General features: G+C 37.8%; 1 protein-coding gene across 1 annotated transcript in view; it reads right to left on the reverse strand.

The window, feature by feature from the left end:
- Positions 1 to 23,400, reverse strand: part of DNAJC1 (DnaJ heat shock protein family (Hsp40) member C1) — a 258,434-nt gene that overhangs the window by 118,611 nt on the left and 116,423 nt on the right. Inside the window, exon 7 of the mRNA XM_072651691.1 lies at positions 6,443 to 6,533. Within this exon, the coding sequence (XP_072507792.1) occupies positions 6,443 to 6,533 (91 nt within the window). The remainder of the gene's footprint in view (positions 1 to 6,442; positions 6,534 to 23,400) is intronic.

Here is a 23,400-nt window from a genome sequence, read left to right on the forward strand (position 1 = left end):
TCCAATTTGCAAATTATATGGAATTCCCCCTACACAGTTCTAGTTCAACCCTTAGAGAATATTACACAATCTCAGCAGTAAAGCAGACAGACATGAGGGCAGATTAGCAATTAGGTCATGAAAAACAGGCAGCAGAAAACAGCTACGGCTAATCTGCATGAGATGCATTTACTCAATTAAGTAGATGGAAATGTTATTATGAACTCAGTATTCCAATGATGGTCTTTAAAATTAAGAAGGATGGGGGCAAATGAAATGCACACTGGGGGATTTTCAGCCTTTATATATTAATTCTAAAGTATACAATGCAGAACACCATAATGAAGTTAACAAAATTAATTAAAAGATTCTTTGCATGTAACCATTGGAGACTAAATTTTTAAAAAGCCCAAACACATGACAGTTTTTGACACTATTTACAGTGAATGTGTCTGTTCTTTAATATCCTTAACACTGAATCCTATCACCTTCTCTAAATATACAATGGATCTCAGAAATTGGAGATGAAAAAGCCCAAGTAGGTTTTCTAAAGTCCTAATAGGTACCCAAAGCCAAGCACCAGGTTGTTTTTTTTCTTTCCCAGAGATTATCTCTGAATACTCAATTCACTTTAGATTCTAATGCCAGAATTACTGGTTAGTAATCTTTAAACTGAGCTGGTTGTAAGTTTTAGAAAATTAACGTAATTTTTAAGTGGGTTCCCCAATCTTGGGGCATAATAACATATCCAGAAGAGGTAAAATAATAATTTGCATTGGAGCAACTGGCATAGATCTAAATATTATGAATGTTTTTAGCAAAGGAAAAGATTTAAACAAAATAGAATTTTTAAGTGGGGGGAAATCCTTTGAACAGTTTTTTTAAGTAACCACAAATTTTGGAAAGTTTGGAAAGTAAGGAGATAGTTACTTTTTATACTGTTGCAAATGTTTTTAATTCCTATTCACAGATGTTATAAGGTATTATGAGTATTTAAGATATTATGAGGATTTCTATATAGAAACACTAACAGAATTATCTGCTATATCTTATAACTGGAGGAAGTGAGTACTGGCATAGCAAAAGACTCCCAAACAAATTTTCAAAAGAAAAGGAATAAAAATGATAAATTTTGCTGATCAGGGAAGAGATTATAAAAAAGAAAACTAGCTTTTAAATGGAATTTAGATTTTGCCTCTCTTGCTCAGCTTAGAGAAAATTCGTTATTTTCTCCCCTTTTCTTTAAAAAAGGAAAACATCAGTAGATCTGAGACCTAGAAGTGAGTAAATCCATTCACAATCTTCTAAACCTTCTCATCCTGTCCTCCTACAAATTCTCAGAAATGCTAGACTTCTTCCATGAATCTTAACATGAAGTGTGTAAAAAGGCAGTATTAAAGAACCACAAGCATTCTTATTCATTCACAGACGTAGAATGATGAAACTCAAGAGGAGCACTGATTCTAGTGTAATGCCACATACTTATTTTACATATGAGAAAGGCCTGGCCCAGAGAGATGAACTTATTGGTCACACAGCTAGTGTGAGGTATATTCATTCTTAACTTAAGTGCTGTGTCTATGGCCAAGTTCTGTGCTGGCTGTTTGGGAACAAAGATAAAATAAAATTGTCCTTGCCCTTAGGAACTTATATTCTACCAAGGGAAAACCTGTGGACATATATAAATATGCACAAATAATATACAAAAGAAAAAAAGGCATTTTTTGAGAGAAAAGGGGCCACTAGCAGCTGGGTGACAAGGAAAAGACTCATGTAGGAGATGGTACAGAAGCTGAGTTTTGAAGGAAGTCAGGAATTCTGAGGTATCAGTGAGGAGGAAGTACATTCTATGAGAGTGGAAAGTACATAAGAATAGCCTCGGCCAAGAAAGGCCTTGAGAGGGGAGATAAAATCCAGGCACCCAGACCTCCTGCCTAGGGCTCTTTTATTACAACGTACTCACTTATCACCTTGGATAAAGTTTAAAGTATTTCTATGTAATGTAGTTGTTTGGGAAAATGCTAAGCTATATTTTAAATAGTGGTAGATTCATTCAGAATAATTAAAATTATTAAGGCTTTCATGTAGTTAGCTAAGAAACCAGGTCCTCTGACTTCGAGGTCATTGTCTCCACCATCAACTCCATTGTCTAATTTGGAATCATTAAAAGTATTACCTTTCTTGTACCTACTTCTTAAGCCCTGCCCAGCCCTTGGAAATTCTATATTCAATCTCAAATGAAAGAAAAAGTATTTATTAAATATTTTGGGCAAAAACATTGTACTAAGTGCTAAGACAGTCTCTGCTCCCCTGGAATTCATATTCTAACAGAGTGACAACACACACATAGAAGATTTCAGCTTCAAGTCAGATGGTAAGGCCCAGTGGTCCTTAGGGTATAGCAGCAAAGCAGATGGTAATTCATCTTTTTTAATGTCAGCTCCATTGATAAGACCCGCAAACATTTCTGAAGTTGAACCATTTGACAGTGCCAAGGACTTTGGTAGCAAGAACACTCTTTCTCAGAGCTATATAGCAGGTGTGGCTTTAGTACTATTTCTTAAGCAGAATATTCTGTTATTTAGTATCTTATTTTAATCTTTAGTATCTTATTTCTGTTTAATGACATTTTGTTTTATAAGTTACATCATTGGTATGTATTTTGTGTCCCTGAACTAGACTATCTATCTCTTGAGGGCAAGTTTTAATTTTTAACTCTTTTTTGTAATTAAAAATTTTTTCCCACAGTGTCAAGTAAGTAAGACACAAATACATTTAAAGTAATATTCCTGGGGATAGAGAAAATATTAGCTGCTCTGCGTATCCCTTCTACTCACAGATTTGATCTCAGAATGTCAGGAAGAATGCCAAAGCAATTAGCACCTGATAACCAAGGAAGGAAGCTGGTTTTAATAATTTCCTATCTGCTGAATGGGAGGCCTCCACACAAAGGTAATTCCTTTCCAGTCTGTTCTTGGTGCTTCTATAGTAAGTGCTAAAGAATCTTTCATGATATATTCATAAGCGCGTGAGGTCTGCCTGTCCTTCTGTCTGTTAAATGATTGTAGTCATACAAGAGCAGGGATGACCAACTATGAGCGTGAAAACAAGAAACCGAAGATAACCTTGGCTTCCTGAGAAGGGCAGTAGATGAAAATTTTCCCCTAAGAACAAGCTGGACAACAAGAGAAACCTGTTTTATGGCTCATCAGAGGACAAGGAGCCGACTCTAAGAGTTCGTGTTTGTGTAATTATTTATCCAATAAACACATGTCCTGAAGATCTACACTAAAAATGGCTGTGGTTGCATCTGGAGGCTGGCTCCCTGTGGCCTCAAGAATCAGACACAAAATCCCAGGCGAGGGTTTGGAAGCATCTACGACTGGCCCTGTTCCTATCTTCCAGCCTCATCACACGTTGTTTCCCTTACCATACTCAGTGGCTCAGCCAAATTAACCTTCTCTCTCTCCCTTAGACACAGCACGCCATTTCCCAGCTTTGTGTACTTATAGTGTTGGCTCCCTGGACCTAGAATGCACTCTCTTCTTATCTCCTGAGAGAATCCCTTCCTTCAAGTCTCAGTTCGAGCAAAACCTTCTACAAGAAGTCATTCCTGATCCTCACTCCCTTTCACACCATTGCTAGTGCTCTCCACCCCTAAATACCTTATATTTAACTATTTTGCATTAATTACAGGTATGTGTGGACACACATTTTTTGTATACACAGGCAGTACGTCAGAATAGACACAGAACCATCTTTAGACGAAGAAGACGTGGATTCAAGCCCCATCACTGATAGATGCAGGCTGTATGATCTTGGGCAAGTCACTTAAACTCTCAGTGCTCTAGGCCAGTGATATTGAACTCAAATAGAAACAAAGGCCACTAAACTGTACATGAGCGTCCCTTCAGGCTGCACAGAAAACCACATGTGAACATTACCTTTCTTCTACTGTATGTTTATTAATCTGTTAAATATTTCCCAATTAGATTTTGGGAATGTTGGAGGCAGCATTGGCTATGTATCTGAAACTTCTTTTCTAGGCAATTAATTGTCTAAGACTCTAGGTTTCAGAGAAGGGGAAGTTTCTTCACCCAGGAATTCCCCACAACAATGAAATCATATCATTAGTGTTCCTGGTGCTTCTGTCATAAGGTGCTGTGATTATGAGATTATTGAGAGAAAGGGGCCACTAGCAGCTGGCTGATTAATAGAGCCTCTATGATGAATACAGCATTTCAACATAAGATGCAACTAGACACATGAAGATGAGAACTCAGAAATTAAATTAGAAAACTGCTTTTTAAGTTCCTGTTGCATATAATGGCCACTGTGCTAGGAATCTGGGGAGATACAAAATTTAGGTAAAAAAATTCCTGCCCTCATTGAACGTCCAGTCTCCTAGTGAGATAACAGACACAGGTAACTGTGGCAATTAATACATGATAATTGCATCAGAGAGTTGTAAAACAAGGTGCTATGTAAAGAACGAGGGGAAATGTTGTTATTTTCAAGGGAGATCAGAGAACCTTAGTGTTTATTTAGGCTTTAAAAGATGGGTAAGGTGATGGTAGGGCACATATTTCAGGCATAGGTGTGAGCAACGGCATGGTGACAGAGAAGATTAGAATGTTGGGCCAACTTGCAAATGAATGTAAAAGAAATTAGTTTTATACTTGGGTTCAAACAAATTAGCCTTGTAGATATGGGGTAGGGAAGACAGGTCTAAAAGGATCTCTGAAAAACATCTGGGTGGTTCAGTGGCCTGTAATATCAGTGAGTCAACAGTATGAAGTCACAGCCAAAAATGCTAACGTGAGTTTAGGTTGTGTTGAAAAAGGAACAGTGTCTTAGGAGTAGATTGTGGGATGGGATACTCCAGGTGTACTGTTCTAGTCAGATCACAGCTATGCAAGAGCCTCTAGAGGAATGCAACAAGGATGGTAAAAGGCCTCAGGTGTGTGCTCCATGAGGCTCACTTCAAAGAAATGAGGATGTTTGGTCTGTAGATAGAAAGACATCATGGGGCAGATGTAGTTTTTCCTTGCGTGCTTCAGCAGAACTGCCTTTTGGAAAAGAGGGTAGGTTTGTTCTGCTGAGCCCCAGAGAGCATGAGTGGGAATAATGAATGGAAGTTGCAAAGGGGAAAATTTAGAGGAAAAATATGCTAACAATAAAAAAATGAGCTGCCTTGGGAGGTAATGGATTTCCCTCATGTGAGTTCTTCAATCAAAATTCTGATGAAGAAGCTTGGGATAGCATAGAGGCACAAGTTGGCCTCCGTGGCCTCTCCAGTTTCTGAGATTTTGTGAACTGTTATGAGACTGATCAAGAGCATTTGAAGACACATGAGCTTTGGACTAGCCACCGGGATTCAAGAGATTATGTAACCACAACCCTAATGACGTTTTCAGTTTTTACAAACTTGAGGAAAAGTGACAAATAAAGAAATCCAAGCTATTAATGCCTATATAAAAATTAGCTAAATCACTAATATTTGAGAAATGTAAATGAAAACAATTCTGAGATACCACCTCACATCCTCCAAATCTGCTAAGATAAAAAAAATAATGGAAAATGACAAATGCTAGAGGGGCTGTGGGAAAACAGGTACTCACTAATGACCTGTTGATAGATCTGTGAACTAGTCCAACTATTCTAGAGAGCAATTTGGAACTATGCCCCAAAAGTTATTAAATTGTGTATACTCAATGATCCAGTAATACTCCTTTCCTTTTTGATCTATAACCCAAAAAGATCAAAGGAAGAGGAAAAGGACCCATATGCACAAAAATATTTATACTAGCTCCTGTTATGGTAGCAATGAATTAGAAACTGAAAGGATGCCCATCAATTGGTGAGCAGCTGAACAAGTTATGATATATGAACATGATGGAATACAATTGTGCTATGAGAAACCGTGAAAGAAATAATTTTAAAAATACACCTAGGAAACTTGTATGAACTGACGCAGAGTGAGGTGAGCAAAACCAGGAGAACAATTTGTACAATAACAATACTGTAGATCTAATCAACACAAAGACAAGCCATAACTTCAGCGAACTTCAGTGAAACAAGCTATCCACATCCAGACAGAAAGTTGATGGAATTAGAGTGCAGATTGAAATGTATTTTCTTCTCTTTTTTGGGAAATGGCTAATGTAAGAATTTGTTTTGTGTAACTGTACATATATGTAATAGGTTTTTGTTTTTCTTGCTTTCTCAGTGAATGGGGGAGAGTAAGAGATAAGGAGAGAATTCAAAACAGAAAATGCAATAAAATTTAATAAAAAAAAAAGAAAAGAGACCTTAATGAGGGTCAGTAAGGAAATATTAATATTTTGTTTCTTTGCATTTATGCAATAATAAAAAGCCAACAAAATTACCCTTTTACTGTTTAAGAGGATTTTTTTGAGGAATCTTACATGATTCACACAATAAGAAAATGGTTAAAACTCACTTTGAAATGTTTCAAGCTCAGCTCTAGCCAAGGCATCTTCTTTTTCCTTCAGTTTTGTTTCTTTATATTCCTCATAAAACTGTCTGGCATCCTTAAAAAGAAGTTTTGAAGAAATTAACAAAACAGTTTGTTTTAGCAATATTTTCCACCTAATTTCATTGTACATTTAAAAAAATTAACTTGGCAAGAAGTATTTCTCATTGCTTTCATATTTCATGGGCAACAAAAGAAAAGAATATTTTCTTCAAGGTTTTCTTTCTTGGGAACTTGATAAGATACTGAAATTGCATGAATATTATTGTTGAGTAAGTTTTCTTCTCTCTGACAAAGAAGAAAGGTGTTTCTCCTCTCAGTTTCTTCCTATGTGTGATTTTTTTCATTACTGTGAGTGATGACTACTACTACTGGAAAAGAAGGACTTGTTGAACTGAATTATTTGCAAATTTCATTAAAATGATACTAACAAAACATCACCATCAACTTTCATCCTTGATGCAGAAATAGTAGCATCTTAGTTATTGATTTTGTAACACATTTTGACCTTTAATTTAATTTATTTAAAGTAAATTCTTACACGTAAATATCCTAGCTTTTTCAATTAATGACACATGGTCAGCTTAGATATAGTTGTCAAATACTTCAAAATGGATCTGACAATCATTGATTGAATACACGATGGGAAGAGAGCGACAATGACAAATACAGCATTATCCCTGCCATAAAGGACTTTGCCATGTACTGCTCATTGTTGATCAGTTGTTTATAGTCAGTCCAACTCCTCCATGAGCTATTAGGGGTCTTCTGGGCAAAGATACAGGGGTGCTTTGCCATTTACTTCTCCAGCTTATTTTACAGATGAGGAAACTGAGGCAAACAGAGTTAAGTGACTTGCCCAGAGGCATACAGCTAGTGTCTGAGGCCAGATGTGAACTGAGAAAAATGAATTTTCCTGACTCCAGGCCCAACACTTTATCCACTGTGCCAACCTTGCTGCCCTAACAACAATTTCAATAAAATTTTGCCATCTTCTAAGGGATATAAAATATGTATGCAAAAATAGAATATGGTAACCTTATAAGAGATGTGAACATGGTGCTATAAGAACTCATCATAGGGAAATAACTTCAAGTATCATGGATCAGCTAGGAAGGACTTCATGAAGGAAGGAAACATCTGAGTCAGGCTATAAAAGAGAGGATTTCAACAGGGAAAGGAGAAAGCACTTCAAAATGAGAAGGAACAGAGATGTTATCAAGTGAGGAATACAGTGAGAGACAAGGAAAACAAAAGACATATACACAAACACAAAGGACAGAAGGAGTATACCTTGGCTGGAGCACAGAATATATATAAGGGTGGTATAGTGAGGGAAGATTGAAAAGGTAGATTGGATCTACATTGTGCAGGGCTTTTGCCAGACTAAGGAGTCCGAACTTTTTCAATCATTGTATCATATCAATACTGAAATGCAAATTAAGTAAAAATGAAGCAAAAGTCATAATTCCTAAACAATTCAAAAATGGGTCCAATTTGTATATTGCTCTATTTGTTTAAAAATAATCCAATTATGCAAACTACTTAATTAAAATATGTAATTGACTTAGAGAAAAGAAATATTTTAAAATTCACCCCTCTCACTTGAACGGTTAAAGTAAAAAATTGGAATGCATTTTGACATTAAATGAGAGAGAAAGTAAACAAATAAAAAAACTATTCTTCCTTAAACAGAAGAGGGAGCAATACTTAAAAAAAATTTTTTTTGGGGGGTAGATATCTTTATTTTTCAAACTATTTAAAACATTCATTTAAAAAAATTTGCATTCCAAATTCTCTCCTTCCCTCCTGCCCCTTGCCCACCCACTGAGAAGGCAAACAGTACATCAATTACACATGGGAAGTCATGCAAAACAGATTTCCACATTATCCATGTTGCAAAAAGAGCAACAGCAAAAGCAAGAAGAATGAGGAAAGTTTAGAGAAGCCTGCCTCGATTCACACCCAGCTCTTCAGTTCTCTCTCTGGAGGTGGATGCAAGTTTGCAGCTTGGATTCTTGGGAACTGTGATGGATCACTGTGTTGATCAGAACAGCAACATCCTTCACAGCTGATCATCCTTATCACACTACTGTTACTGTGGGCAATGATTTCCTGATTCTGCTCATTTCGCTTTGCATCAATTCATATAAACCGAGGTTTTTCTGAAGCCATCCCGCTTCTTATTTCTTATAGCACAATAGTACTCCATCACACTCCTATACCATAACTTGTTTAGTCATTCCTCAATTAACGGGCATCCCCTCAAATTCTAATTCTAATTCTATGACACCACAAAAAGAACTGCTATGAATATTTTTGTCTATATAGGTCATTCCCTTCTCTCCTCCCCTTTTAGTCTCTTTGAGATACAGACTAAAGGGTGGTATTGCTGGGTCAAGGGAAAAGCACAATTTTAAAGTGCTTTCAAACTATTCTCCAGAATGGCTGGATGAGTTCACAACTCTACCAAACAGTCCATCATGGCCCTATTTTTCCATATCCCCTCCATCATTTGTCATTTTCCTTTTCTTTCATGTTAGCCAGTCTGGTAGGTGTGAGGTAGTATCTTAGACTTGTTGCAATCTGAATTTCTCTAATCAATAGTGATTTATAGCATTTTCATGTGACTATAGAAAGCTTTCATTTCTTCTTCTGAAAAATGACCATTCACATCCTTTACTGTTGCTGGTCAGTCATTTTTCAGTTGTGTCTGACTCTTCACAACCCCATTTGGGTTTTCTTGGCAAAGATACTGGAGTGGTTTGTCATTTCTTTCTCCAGATCATTTTACAGATGACAAAACTAAGGCAAACAGGGTTAAGTGACTTACCCAGGGTCACACTGCTAGTAAGTACCTAAGGCTAGATTTGAACCCAGGATGATGAATCTTCCTGACTCAAGACGTGGCACTCTATCTACTGGCCATCTAGCTGCCCCCTCATATCCTCTGACCATTTATCAATTGGGGAATGGCTTTTAAATAAATTTGGCTCAATTCCTTATTCTTTATCAGAGAAACTTGCCTTAAATTCCCCCTACCCACTATTAGTTTTCTGCTTTCCTTCTAATTTGGGCTACATTCATATCGTGAGTGTGAGTGCGGGGGTGTGTGTGCCCACGCATGCAAAACCTTTTTAACTTCATGTAATCAAAATGATCCATTTTACTATCTCTAATTTGGTCATAAACTCTTCCCTTACCTATAGCTCTGTGTGTAAATCTTCCCGTGCCTCCCTAACTACTTATGATATCACCCTTTATGTTTATATCAGTTACTCATTTTGACCTTATTTTGCTGTGCAGTGTGAGATGTTAATCTACTTTCTGCTACTCTGCCTACCAGCTTTCCCAAGAAGTTTCGTTAAATGCTGAATTCTTGACCTCAAAGCTTGGATCTTTGGGTTTATCAAACATTAGGTTATTATGGTAATTTACTGCCATGTACTGAATACCTAATATATTCCACTGACTCACCACTCTATTTCTTAACCAGTAACGGATTAATATGATGATTACTGCTTTATTTTACATATATGCATATATAATATATATAAAATAATGCAGTAATACATAATAAAGGAGTAATATATATTATATATTACTGCTTTATTATATATAATGTATAATTATGTAATTTAAAATTTGGTACTACTGGACTGTCTTCCTTTGGCTTTTACCCCCCATTTATTCCCTTGATATTCTTGACATTTTTTCTTGCAGATGAATTTTGTTATTTTTTTTTAGGTCTACAAAGTAATTCATTGGTAGATTGTCATGGCACTGAATAAGTAAATTAAATTAAATTGCACTGTCATTTTTATTACATTGGCTCAGCCTACCCATGAACAATTAATATTTCTTCATTTGTTTAGAAATGTCTTTATTTGAGTGAACAGTGTTTTGTAATCGTACCCATATAATCCCTGGGTTTCTCCTGGCAGTTATTTTAAATGGAATTTCTCTTTTTATCTTATCTTGTGTTTTGTTGATAATATAGGGATGCATCATATAACTGGAGATCACAATAAGATCAAAGAGCAGTTTTAGTATAAAAATAGTTAGAAATGTGGAGGATGACAAGCTACAACCAAAAAGTAGAATTTCAAAATTCTCAGTCTTAAAGGTGGTATAATTCTGACCAACCAACAAGCATTTATTATGTCTGGTGTGTTAGATTCTGGGGAGACAACAAAATAAGAAAAAAAGCCCTACAATTCAAGGAAGCCTATATGATAAGTACATATACCATATATGAAGAATAAACACAAAAATAGTTCAATACGAGGCAGCTAGGTACAGAGATCAAGAAAGATTTCTTACAAAAGATGATGCTTGAGCTGATTCCTGAAGTGAGGAACTGTCTGAGGCAGAAGTGAGAAGGGCGTGTCAGAGATCATTTTGACAACTGTATGAAGGAGAGGCTTCAGGTGGAGAGACCAGTTTTAGGAAAGACACTAACAAGCTGGACAGGATGTCCTGGAGGTGGTTTCTTGCTCAGGTCTAGTTTGGAGCAGACAATCCCTAAAGTGTCAAAATAAGAATGCACAGACCTCCTCTCTCTCCTGAGCTCCAGTCTTGCATTCCCAACTATCTACTCCACAGCTGCACCTGGATGCCCCAGAGGCACAACCCACACAGCATGTTCGATACAGAATTCATGGTGAATCCCCTCCTCCTCTTGTTCCACTTTCAACCTTTTCTATTTATGTTGAGGGAACAACCATCCTTCAAACTAAAAACCCAACCTTTGGATCATCTTTCAAATCTTTATCTTCCTTTATTGACTACATCCACTGGTAGCCAAGTCTTATTGATTTTACCTCCATGACATACTGTTAGTATCCATACCTTTTACTCTATTTATAAAGTGTTGGCCTTAATCACCTCCCACTTGTATTACCACAATAGCCTCTTAACTGGTCTCTCTACTCTAATTGATCCCTTCTCTGCACAGTAGCCATGTTCTATGCCCAAAGTACAAGTACGATTCGGGTCACTTCTTTCTAACTCCTCTGTTTAGAATGCAAAGCCAATAATATAATACAACTGTACAATTCTAAAAAGACAGACATGATTGAATAGAAGAATTTTAACTGAGGAATTTTCTTTTAATTGACTTTTTAAAAGTCAAAGCATATAAAAGATTACTAAAACGTTTTGTACTTTATTATGTGCCATAAAAACGCCAATATTTAGGAAGCGGCAGTGTTGTTCTGTATTTGGTATTAAATATGTTAATACAGAGCCTGGCACAAACTAGACACTTAACAAATATTTACTGATTGGTTAATGTTAGATTACTATGCATTTGAAGGGCATAAGGAGAGCTGATCTTACTTATTTTCCCAAGAGAATGTAAACTCCTTGAGGAGTGGGATTATTTCATTTGTTTGTATGGCACACAGTAGGCCATTAATATATGCTTGTTGAATGACTGAGAAGAGGGAGGTGTGACTTATCATCTGTCCTCTGGAATTACAACTAGTTTTTCAGTTGCTCAGAGACTGGTTTCCTTTTTTTGGTTGTGTTTTCTCATTTATGTTGTTGTCACTTTATAACTGCTATTTTCTGGTTTTGCTCATTTCTTTCTGCATTAATTCATAGCCATTTCCCCATGTGTCTCTGAATTCTTCCTGCCATTTCCTGATGTACAATAGTATTCAATTATATTAATATATCAGTTTTTTTGTGGACCCATTTGTTTCTACTTCTTTGCTACCACAAAAGTGTAGCTTATAAATATTTTCATATATGTTGGAACTATTTCTATTTCTTATATTTTATGCCCAGCTATGAGATCAATGAGTCAAATAAAATACATATGACAGCTCAGTCCTACTTTTTGTGTAAATCAAAACAGAAATTCAGAACAAGTGGATCAATCCCCCCGTCCACCAACAATGTACTGACTATCCAGTCATCTTACAGCCATGTCACTATGGCCTCTTTCCAATCTACAGGGTGCGAGGGGAAGCCTTGGAATTGTTTTAATCATATTTCTCCATGACTAGTGGTTAGGAGCATGTTTTAATATGGTCATTCAGTCTGTAACTCTTCTTTTGAAGACTGTTCATAACCTTTGACCATTTAGCTTTTGGAGTCCGTATCCTATATATTGGTATCCGTTCCTGGTTATCAGACATTTATCAGAGCCACTTGATACAACTACCTTTCCTCCTTGGTTCTTTTTCTTATTTTCTGCCTTCACTGATTTGTCTACTCATCCAGATATTTCAGCCTTCTGTCTCCTAGGTCCCTTCCTTTACACAAGCTGATTCCTATGCCTGAAATGCATTCCTTCTTCACCTTCAACTCAGCATCTTTAGCATCAATGCTCAGTTTAAGAACAACTGATTTGAAGCTTTTTTTAATGTCCTTAGGGTTCTCTTCTTTTTCAAATTATTTATTTACTAACATAGGTACAGGTTGTATCCTCCCAGGAGACAGTAAGCTTCCTGAGGACAAAGACTACTTTTATTTTATTTTTATATGGATAGTGTTTTATGTGCTATATAGAAGGGGATTAGCAAACTTCTACTAAATGGACTCAAATCGATGTCTCTGACATCAGACTAAGACCCTTCAGGAAAAGGACTATATATTTACCATAGGAGCTACAGCAAAAGACTCATGCAGCATGGGAGCTCTGCTAATGTTTGCTGCTGACGGTGACATTCATTTTGCATTTGCTGTGATGCATTCAGCTCAATGTTAGGCAGTTGTGGGCAGTAACTCAATGGAGAAATTGCTGTCAGCTTGACCCCTGGGCTTCATTCTTTGGACATTTTTCATGGCTCTGGATCACAATAAACCTCCAGCAGAGAAGAAACTGTTATGATGACTACAAATTATTGGCAGAGCTCTAAGTTTTGAGTGAAAATGTCTGCATAGATACCAAATACGATGTAATGAAACAGAAGTTAAATGAAAATGACTGACTTGATTAAAAACACTTAATCAAAAAGGATAAGAAAATTCATGAGTGAAAAAAAATAATAAAATTTATACAAGTATAAAAGGAATAGCAAAATACTTTGAGGAGGATGTATTTTCAACACCACAAAAAATTTGAGAAATGAGAACATTTTCCCAATGTAATTTAATGGAACAATTATTTTCTCTGTTTCTTTTTCAATTTCTTCTGATGTGAATGCTTGAATAGAAGTTTTTCCAACTTCTATTACCATGAGTCAAGCTAAAGTGTTTCCATAACTAGAGTTGAAATTTATTAGAGAGTTCTTATCACAACTAACCCCCAAACTGTGAGCTAATAATTGAGACTTACATCTCAGAGAACAGGGGAATTTGAAGCTGTTATAATATTTATTATAATATGAATTTAGATAATATTGATAAAGTGTTTGTGACAGTACCTGGCACACAGTAAGCACTTAATAAATGCTTATTACCTTCCCTCCCATGTTAAAAGAAAACTTTACTACTGAAAAATATAGTTTAAAACCCACTCACAAATGATATTAGTAACTAAAGGTTTAATAGTTTTTCTTTCTCACAATATACACAACATTATGTTGTTTTTAAAATGTCATACTTGCCAAGTGTTTACTGTAGACTGACAGTCTTCCTCTATAAGGAAGTGACAATGGGTACCTGAAGGTTATGACAATGAAGCATAAGCTCTGGTAGGTTCTACCATGAAAAGAGAAAGAAAGACAGACAGACAGAGGGTAAGGGAGGAAGGAAGGGAGGGAGAAAAGAAAGAAAGAATGAAAGAAAAAAGGCATTTATTAATACTCTCTATGGCTAAGTCCAGAGATATAAATACAAAAGGAGTGAAAGTCCCTATAGTAGAGAGATGCCCAGTAGGGTGGAAAGTTACAGTAATGGTGATTAGAGACATAGGGAAGGAGACTGACAGATATTTGCCAGCACCACTAACATTATTGATTTTATTTTAAACCTGGGATGAGGGAGAGAGGGAGAAGTTATCAGTTAAGTTGAGCTCCTTTGCCTTTCATAATATGCCATTCCATTCTTTCCTGTGATTTCTTGTAAATAAGGAATAATCCCATCTTATCTGATATCCTCTTTCATATTTTCAGGTCTTCCTCTGGGCCACTTGCAAAATTGTTGTTCATCACTGAAATCGATAAATCTAACTACCATATGTCAACAGTTATTTTTCCAGTGGTGGCCTGTGGATTCTCTTGATCGAGAGTTTGCAGTCTATATTCAGAAGGTCTGAACACTTTTCTTGTATTACTTTCTGCATCATGGTAATCAGTTTTTTGGGTTTTTTTTAAGTTGTCATGGCTTGTCCAGTCCACTGGGTTAGCCAGTTGGTGATAAGTTATTTGCTGAGAGCAACCCATGAAACAAACTCAAAATGTTCCTGAGTGTTTTGCAGCCCCCCTCTACTTTTGCATGGATGCTGGGAGAATGGAGAGAATAGGGGCAGAGAAGTATGGTTAATTTCCCCTCATTAATTTCCAACTCACTTGTTGTACAATGATCTCACAATATAACTGATAGGTGATGGGAGTGGCTTTATCTTGTGCACAAAGGCAACAAGAAATATCATTTAATGAGAACGTGGTCATGTAACCTTACACAAACGAGGCTAGCATCAACAAAAAGATGATTATGAAGGTAACTACAGTTTACGTACAATATCTGTCATAGGGGATAAAGAAGTAGATAAACATTTTGACCATGACAAAGTCCTTCAAATCAAGTCAACTTTGATGTTCACTGACTGCAGTGGACACAAGAAAGAATGTTTAAAACTGTGCTGAAACATATGGCTCAGCATTAAGAAATGTAAGAAGCCACAGAAAGGCATGGAGATTACTCTTGGAAACCCCTAAATATAGTAAACACAAAATAAAAACATTAATAAAGAAAAAAAGAAATTGGAACATGGGAAATGAAAGTCATTTTCAGAATCTGACTCCAATAACACCACTGACTAATTAGAACAAAGATCAAAATGCACTTCAAATTAGAAGAAAATACAAAGGTGAGAAGACATTGTGTGCAAGTATAAGTGTTCATGACTGATGAATCTAAGGAAGCAGCCGACTCTGAAAAGCAGAAAATGGATAAAAGTGAAGATTTACTGATCACCATTCTTCATGGCGACAAAAAATAATAACCAAAACAAGTCAATAAGACCCAGAAACTGCTTCAGCCAGCAAACATCTGAATGGGCACCAAGAAAAACAATAAATCAAAGGACTAAGAAACCAAGGACAACACTAGTTTTGATTTCAAGCTTATTTGCAAAATTATTATGGAAGCTGACTAAAGAGTATAAGCAGAGTTATCTCATAAAAGGATAAAAGCATCAGAAAGGAAAACCGGCATACAGGAAGTTTGACACGAGAGTCAAATAAATAAGCCAGATCATCTCAAGAACATTCCTCAGTGAAATTTAAAGGAAGACCAAAAATTTCCAAATAAAAAAAAACAACAAGAAAACTCCTTTCTGATGTAGATGCAAAATGCACCTTCTTTGTGATTTATAATTTTAAAGAGTTGCCTTCAAGCACTGAGAGGTTCAGTAACTTGCCAAATCTCTCAGCCCATAAGTATCAGAGCTCAGTGTTTCCTTATTCCAGAGCCAGCTCTCTATTTACTAACCCATGTGTGGTAGCTATTACTATTAATTATTATTTATGGAGTATTATCCCTTTCTGTTTGTTTCCCACTGTTCTTCATATTTTTGTGGCCTCTGACTCTGCAAATCATTCCCTCCAAAGACACCAATTCTCCTGCAGGTCAGAGACTTCATCTATCTGGCATCAATTGAGTTTTTTCACCTTTGCTCCTCTCTCTATTTTTTTAGATCCCCTTAAGTCATTAGTCTCTTGTACCTTTTTTTATCCATTGACAATTTCATTACTCATTATCTTTGGATAATTTTACTTAGTTACTTTTTTGTGCTTCTTTTGTAGGATTGTAATCATGCTACCAGTCAGAGCAAAAATTAAAATTCAGTAATTTTTCCTGGTTCTCCTATTGTCTGTCCAGTCTTTCTTAGTCTGGTTTGCTGGGTCAATAACTATCTCTAATCCACTAAGAACAGGAATTATCTCAAGATCTGTCCTGGCTCTTCCTGTCTTCTTCACTGGTGATCTCATTAAGTCCCCTGAGTTCAGCTATGACTAGTATGCAAACTATTCATGTGCATGTATGTGTATGCCATACATGTGTATATATCTATATCACCCCAATCTCTCTTCAGAACTCTAGTCCTGTATTGCCAACTGAATCACAGAGCTGCCAAGTTTGAAGGATAGAACCTATGTCTGTATACATCTCTCTCTACATACACACACATCTATACACCCTTTACAACATACACACCAAGTGGTTCATTTAGTATTTGTTTGAAAAGAACCAGAGATGGAGAACCTACTATCTGGCAAGTCATCCCACTGAACTTTAGCTCCATTCATTTCCTTACATCAAGACTTAATTTTCCTCTTTGCAAATTACATATATAGCTTCTATTTTTTTCCTTTGGGGCCAAGAAGAATATGTCTAATGCTTAAGGGCAGTTTTCATACTCTTTCCTAAACCTTTTCTTCTCCAGGCTAAATATTCTCACTTCCCATAATTAACTGATCCTTCTATGGCATGATTTCACTGCGATTCACCATCCTCTAGATGCTCTCCTGTGGGTCACTATCCCTCCTGAAACGTGGCACCCAGGACTGAGTACGATACTCCAGATATGATCTGATCAGCCCCATTATACCACCATGCCACTGCATTTAGCAGTTAAGAGATCATTAGTAACCATGGAGAGAGCCATTTCAGTATAGTGCAGCAGGTCTTTTAACCTCATGTCCTGGATATTATGCCTCTCTTAATGGAGCCCAACAGTGCATTAGTTTTTGGCTACTACATCACACTGTTGACTCATATTGAGCTTGCAAGGCCACTAAAAACCCTCAGATAAGATGAATTGCTGCTGTCTAGTCATGTCTTCTACACACTGTACTGGTGAAGGTTGACCTTTTGAACTCAAGGAAAATACTATCTACCAACCCTATTACATTTCATCTTAACGAATTTGGTGCTCACCCCCCACCTCCCCACAGCTTCCGTTTGTCAGGATCATTTTGGAATCTCGCTGCATCATCCTTCCTAGCTTTGTGCCAACTGGCAGACCTGAGAAACATGACATCTATGCATTTACCCAAGTCCCTGTTAACAAGCATCAGCAGCACAGGACCAATCACAAACCCTCAGGAGTCTACTGGAGAGACCTTTTTCCAAGCTGACATTGAACCCCTATTGACCACTCTGAGGGTCTGGTTGATCAACGAGTTATGGATCTACTCAATGATCTAAATGGTTAGAAAGCTATATCTTCAGTGACTTATTGCTGTTGGGATAAATCAAATTCCTCCGCCTAGAATTTAATGCCTTTAAATATGGTACCTCCTTTTCCTTTCCACACTGATTTTTTACTGCTCCTAATGATGTACTCTGAATCCTAGCCAAGCTGTCTTACTGGTCCCTAGGCCTCAAAATTCCATTTCTTGAATCCACGCTTTTGTACAAGCTGCCCACCTTCTTTATTTCCCAACCCCCACTCCTTCCTCCCCTTGCCATCTGTCTGGAACATACCCACTCCTCATTTTTTCAACTTTTTAGAATCCTCATTTTTCTTCAAGATCCCTTCAAGTCTTCTCCACACTCACTGCCCCCCCATCATCTTTCTTCTCCTCAAATGAGTTGCTACTTATCTGTATACAATGAAGTTACGTCATCTGTCTTACTGAAGAAATGCGAGGGGAAAGGAGGAAAGGGAAAAAAAATTATAATAGTGAGGCAAATTTGCCCCCATTCTAATGATTAAAGCTTGTGCTCTGAAATAAAACTGAGAAGGGAGGCTTGGATCTGTTGCTCTTGCAACTGCTTGTCAGTTGCTTCCCATGCCTGTGGCAGTGTGAGCATCTACTTCTGTTGATGGAGTCTAGAATCTCTACTTCATTATCCCCAGTCTATTCGTTGTATTTGGTCTGGTGCAGGTCACTAGAGGGATGGGCTCCTGGGGAGATCCAAGGTGGCTGCTATGTCTCCTTTGACATGCTGGTGCCCTTTCTTGCCTCATAGTGAATTAGGAAGAAACAGAGGGTGGTGTGATCACCCTGTAATGTAATCACATTGATGTGCAAAGCCCTTTCAATGCTATTTTCCCCTAATTATCAGTTTTCCAGTCAGCTAAGTCTTTACCTGTTTTAATTTCCTTCTATTTGAGAAGTCCTGGTTTGTCTATCTGATTTATCTAAGCTTAGCTGAGTATAGTGAAAAATAAAATTTACATTCCATTATTTCCATATCAACCAATTCAGATCCATCTGCTTTGTGATACAAATTAGCACGTTTTACTTAAAAATTTTTATATAAACTAATATATATAAGTCTATGTACAAATACAGAATGAAGAATGTACACAAAACCACAAAACTGTTATGTATAATCTAAAAATATGTATGTATGTTATACACATATGTGTGTATGTATATATGTACATATATATATCACTTAATGCTGAAGCATGGTATAGTAAATAGAGAGCCTACTTTCAAGTCAGGAAGACCCAAATTCCTCTCATCTAACACAGACTGGCTATGCAACTCAGGGCAAATCACTAACCCTCTCAGCTCTAGGCAACCTGATAAGCTGTCGAGGAGATGCTGACTGACATTGGCAGAGAGTTTCCTCACTTAGGAGGTCCTTCTATTAATGAAATCACAGCTCCATTTCATATTTTTTATTCAATTTAAGAAGACAGTACTAACACTAACACTGCCCTGGCTGTCCCTTCCAAATCTCATTTTATTCTTTGTATTTTTAAATGTTTCGCGGATGCTCTTTTCTTCTTTTTTTGACATCACTAACACAACTGCCTCTCAACTCTCCTTGTAATAAGTGAGTATACTAGAGCAAAACAAGTTCTGCATCAACCAATGAATGCCTCATTTTGCATGTTAGTCTATCACCTCTTTGCCAAGAAGTGGGAAGCATGCTCCATCGGAAATTTTCTGGAATAGTGACTGATGACTGCAATGATCAGAACTCTTCATTCTTTCAGAGCAGTTTTCCTCTATATTACTGTTAAGTTCTGCTCACTTCCCTCTGCATCAGTTCATACAAAGTCTTCCCAAGTTTTGCTGAATACATTCCTTGTGTGATTTTTGGTAGCACAACATTCCACTACATTTATATACCATAATTGTTCAGCTAATCTTCATTTCATGGGCACTCAGTTTCCAGTTCTTTGTTAAAACAGACACTGCAGTTACAAACATTTTTTATACGTATGATCCTTTCCCGCTGTCTTTGACTTCTGTTGGGCTGTGGCTAATATTGGTCAGACTGCCTTCTTTGAAAGAAATCCCTGCTCCTTTTCAGTTAAAATGGCTTAAAGACACTATACAGTATTTCATGAGTGATTTAGCAGATACTTCAAGGATAATTTTGACTGTACCTGATTTTCATCTTATGCACTAAATTTAGAACTTAATCCATATACAAAGCATCACGCTACCGTGTTAGCAATCCTCCCCCGCAATTCCCCCCAGTAAAACATGAGTTCCTTGAGAGTAGGAAATATGTTGCTTTTTACTTTGGATCCCCAGTCTCTAACACTGTATGGAGAAGTAGAGTGGGAACTTCCTGAGGTTAGGAAATGTCATCTTTGTCTTTGCATCCTCAGCGTCTAGCTCAGGGTCTTGTTCATAAGCTCTAAATAAGTCTTTGTTGAACAAAATTGAATTTCAATGGCTGAGATGACCTTGTCTCAGTGCTCATTCTCCTAAATCTTTCTTCAGCTCTCAGTACAGTAGAAGATCAGATACACACATGAATGTGCAAGCTACTGAACCTCTCAGCACCCCAGGTAACTCTGTAAGGTTACAAGTTGCAGATGAGGTGTCTGCTGATAGGCATCAGTAGAGAAAATATCCTTGCTAAGAGTTTCTACACCAATAGAATACAGATCCCAACCAACTCCCACTCCCTGCCCCCTCCCCAAAAAACAAAACAAAACACAAAATAGCAGCAATAGTCAGTAAGTGGAAATTGCAAGGAGATAGGTGGAGGCTTTAATGAAAGAAAAAACTTCCCAAGGCTGCCTCAAAGTGCAGTGGGCCACCTCTGGAGATAGTGGCTCAGTCTCACTGGAGGTCTTCAAACAATAGATGGATGATCACATGTTGGGAATGCCTAGACCAGCTTGCTTCTGTGACTGTGATGGCCACCTGGATATTCTGAAAGCCATCCCAATGGATCCCAAAATGGAACCACTCATCTTTCCTCTATCCCCAACCCTGCTCTAAACTTCTATTTCTTTTAGAGTCACTTCCATTTTCCCCATCACCCAAGTGTGAAGCCTCTGAGTGATCTCTGACCCTTCCTTCTATTTTTTTTGAATACTACCTTTCATTCATTTGTGGAACTGACCCTCCCAGGAACTTCTCCCCCAAAACGTACATACCTAGTTGTATGTATGGTACAAGAAATATTTTAAGAGCTTACTATTGACCAATTTTCTCATCAGTAAATATATAGGTCCAGGTCAAATAAGAATCACCTTAAATTACAAAAGATGGTTGCTAGCAAAAGACAGTTACTTCATAGCAACCAGGACTTTTAATTTATTTATGGTCAAGGAAGACATATATAAATATGCATGTTCTTCCTTTCCTCCAGTCAGAAGTCAGAACCCCTTTTAAGAACCAAAGGTGGGCTGCCATTTTTGTTAATCAGTCTATCCCTGAAGCTAAGGGATTTTCATGAAAGCTAACAATTTCCTACCATTCCCAAGCCCAGCTTTCTGGAGACCACTTAGAAGTTACTGGCACAGCCAGCTCTCTGCTGCCCTCAGCTGGTACCCAGTCACAGCTGGTAGCCTTTCCACCAAAGGCTGTGTACTCTAGAACAAAGGACAAACACAACAAACGCAGGCTGTGTACTCTAGGATCTCTGAAAGACAGATACCCATGTGTTGTCTACAGTTCTCCAGGGCTCTTTTCTACCTTAAAACATCATCTCAATGTCTGGCTTCCATTCCACTTCTTTAGTCCCTCCTGTCCTCAGGACTCATATTGATAATCCCACAGACAGGCAATCTGGTGTAGTTTGAATACAGTACTAAATAACAGGGCTCAACAGAGAAGCAAAGAGACTCCTGCCTAGAATTGACTGAATATGTGATCAGGAACAAGTTACTTTACACCTCACTCTCCTCCGTAAAGTGGGAATATGTGTACAACCTGCTTTGCAGGGTGGTTTGAGGAAAGTGCTTTGCAAACATTCAAGTGTTTCATAAATGTGTCAGAATTATTCATTGTCATTGATTTTCCTTTTTGAAGATGAGAACCTCTGAACTGACACTAGCTACATACCTGCACACTCCTCCTGCCAAATCACAACCTTAGCCGCCATCTTTTCTACCCTCCCACCCTCACTCAGCAATTTACTTTCTGACATTACCATGAATGTCAACTAATTATAAACAGTTCTCACTTTATGTAAGTGGACCATTCTGCAGACCTCTACATAAAGCGATTTTTATATAATATGAATTTGCCCATGGATGTGGAGAAGTGAGGGAGGAGACAAGCAGAAAGGGGGCTGCACACATGTGGAGGGAGCGGGCTGGCACACTGTTCAAGAATATACAGGGGCTGGGGACAGACAAGTGATACCCAAGCACTGAAGAATGGAAGACAGACATGTGGGGGCTGGACACATAGGCAGAAATGGTGGAGTGGGGCAAAGGTCTCCTCCCTTGGAACCAGAAATTTCAAGCCAGAATCAGGCAGCAAATGGTGGTCTCTCTTCACCTTTTTTTTTTCTGCTTTCCCTTTAAGGGGGGGTGGGATAGTGGAGTGCTGAGCAGAAGGTAAGAGCAGAGAGACAGACAGAAGACCTTGGCCGGCTGTTGCTTTTTCCCTGTGTACTTGGATGGATCAGGCCAGGAAGAACTGAAGTACTTGTCCCCTGTCAGGAGTAGACCTGAAGTCAATATTCTGTTAGTTCAGGTTCAACAATGGGACAAAATGTTTCCTTGGCTCTGACATATCAAGGATAGGCACAAGGATCTATACCATTTAGCTTCTCCACACTATAGCCTCCCACTTCATGAGTCTGTTCAGCAGAGAAGGGTGTGGAGGTTCTCATGTTCTTCAGGACTTCACCAAGGGAGAAGGGCCCTTACTCCAGATAGTGGGATCTTTTATAGCCCTAGGAGACCAGGAAGCCACCATCAACACAGCAAAAGGGCACCAGGAAGTGTTATCAAGGGAGGTCAAACTTGAGCCTTGCGACCTCAAGCCAATCAAATCCCCAGTTTGTGGCCTTAAAGGGAAATCCATGTTGGAGGAAGGATGGTGAGGAGAGGTCTTGATGACTACTAGTTTTATCACACTCCCTACTGCCAATTTTAGACTCTCATGCCTGCCACTATCACCTTTTTTGAAGTTTGTTCCATCATCCTCTATCAAGTGGTCTGTAGTGATTATCTCTTCTTGCTAGGATTACTAGAATCCAGGTCAAAGTTGTTCGGTACTTGTTTTCACCACTCCAACCTCTGCCTTCATACTTGATGATTCTCATATACATAATGAATTATGTGTGTGTGCATGCGTGTGTGTGTGTGTATAATGTCATATGATATATATGTTTTATATGTATACATATACGTATTTCACATATATACTGATTTCTCCTCAAATACTTTTATCAACCTTATCAATTCCCATATCCCAAAGCTAGCAACAAGATGATCACAGCTCAGCTCTCACTATCACTCATAACTGTGTCAGTGATATGATTTTAACCCCTGAAGTTCCCCTGTCTTATCATCACCTCCTCTCCTTCAGTCCCTTCCTCTGCCTCACACCTACAGGGGTCTGGCAGTCCCCCTGGGTGTCTGAGCA

The sequence above is a fragment of the Notamacropus eugenii genome, chromosome 3 (assembly GCF_028372415.1).
Source record: "Notamacropus eugenii isolate mMacEug1 chromosome 3, mMacEug1.pri_v2, whole genome shotgun sequence".
Taxonomy (NCBI): Eukaryota; Metazoa; Chordata; class Mammalia; order Diprotodontia; family Macropodidae; genus Notamacropus; species Notamacropus eugenii.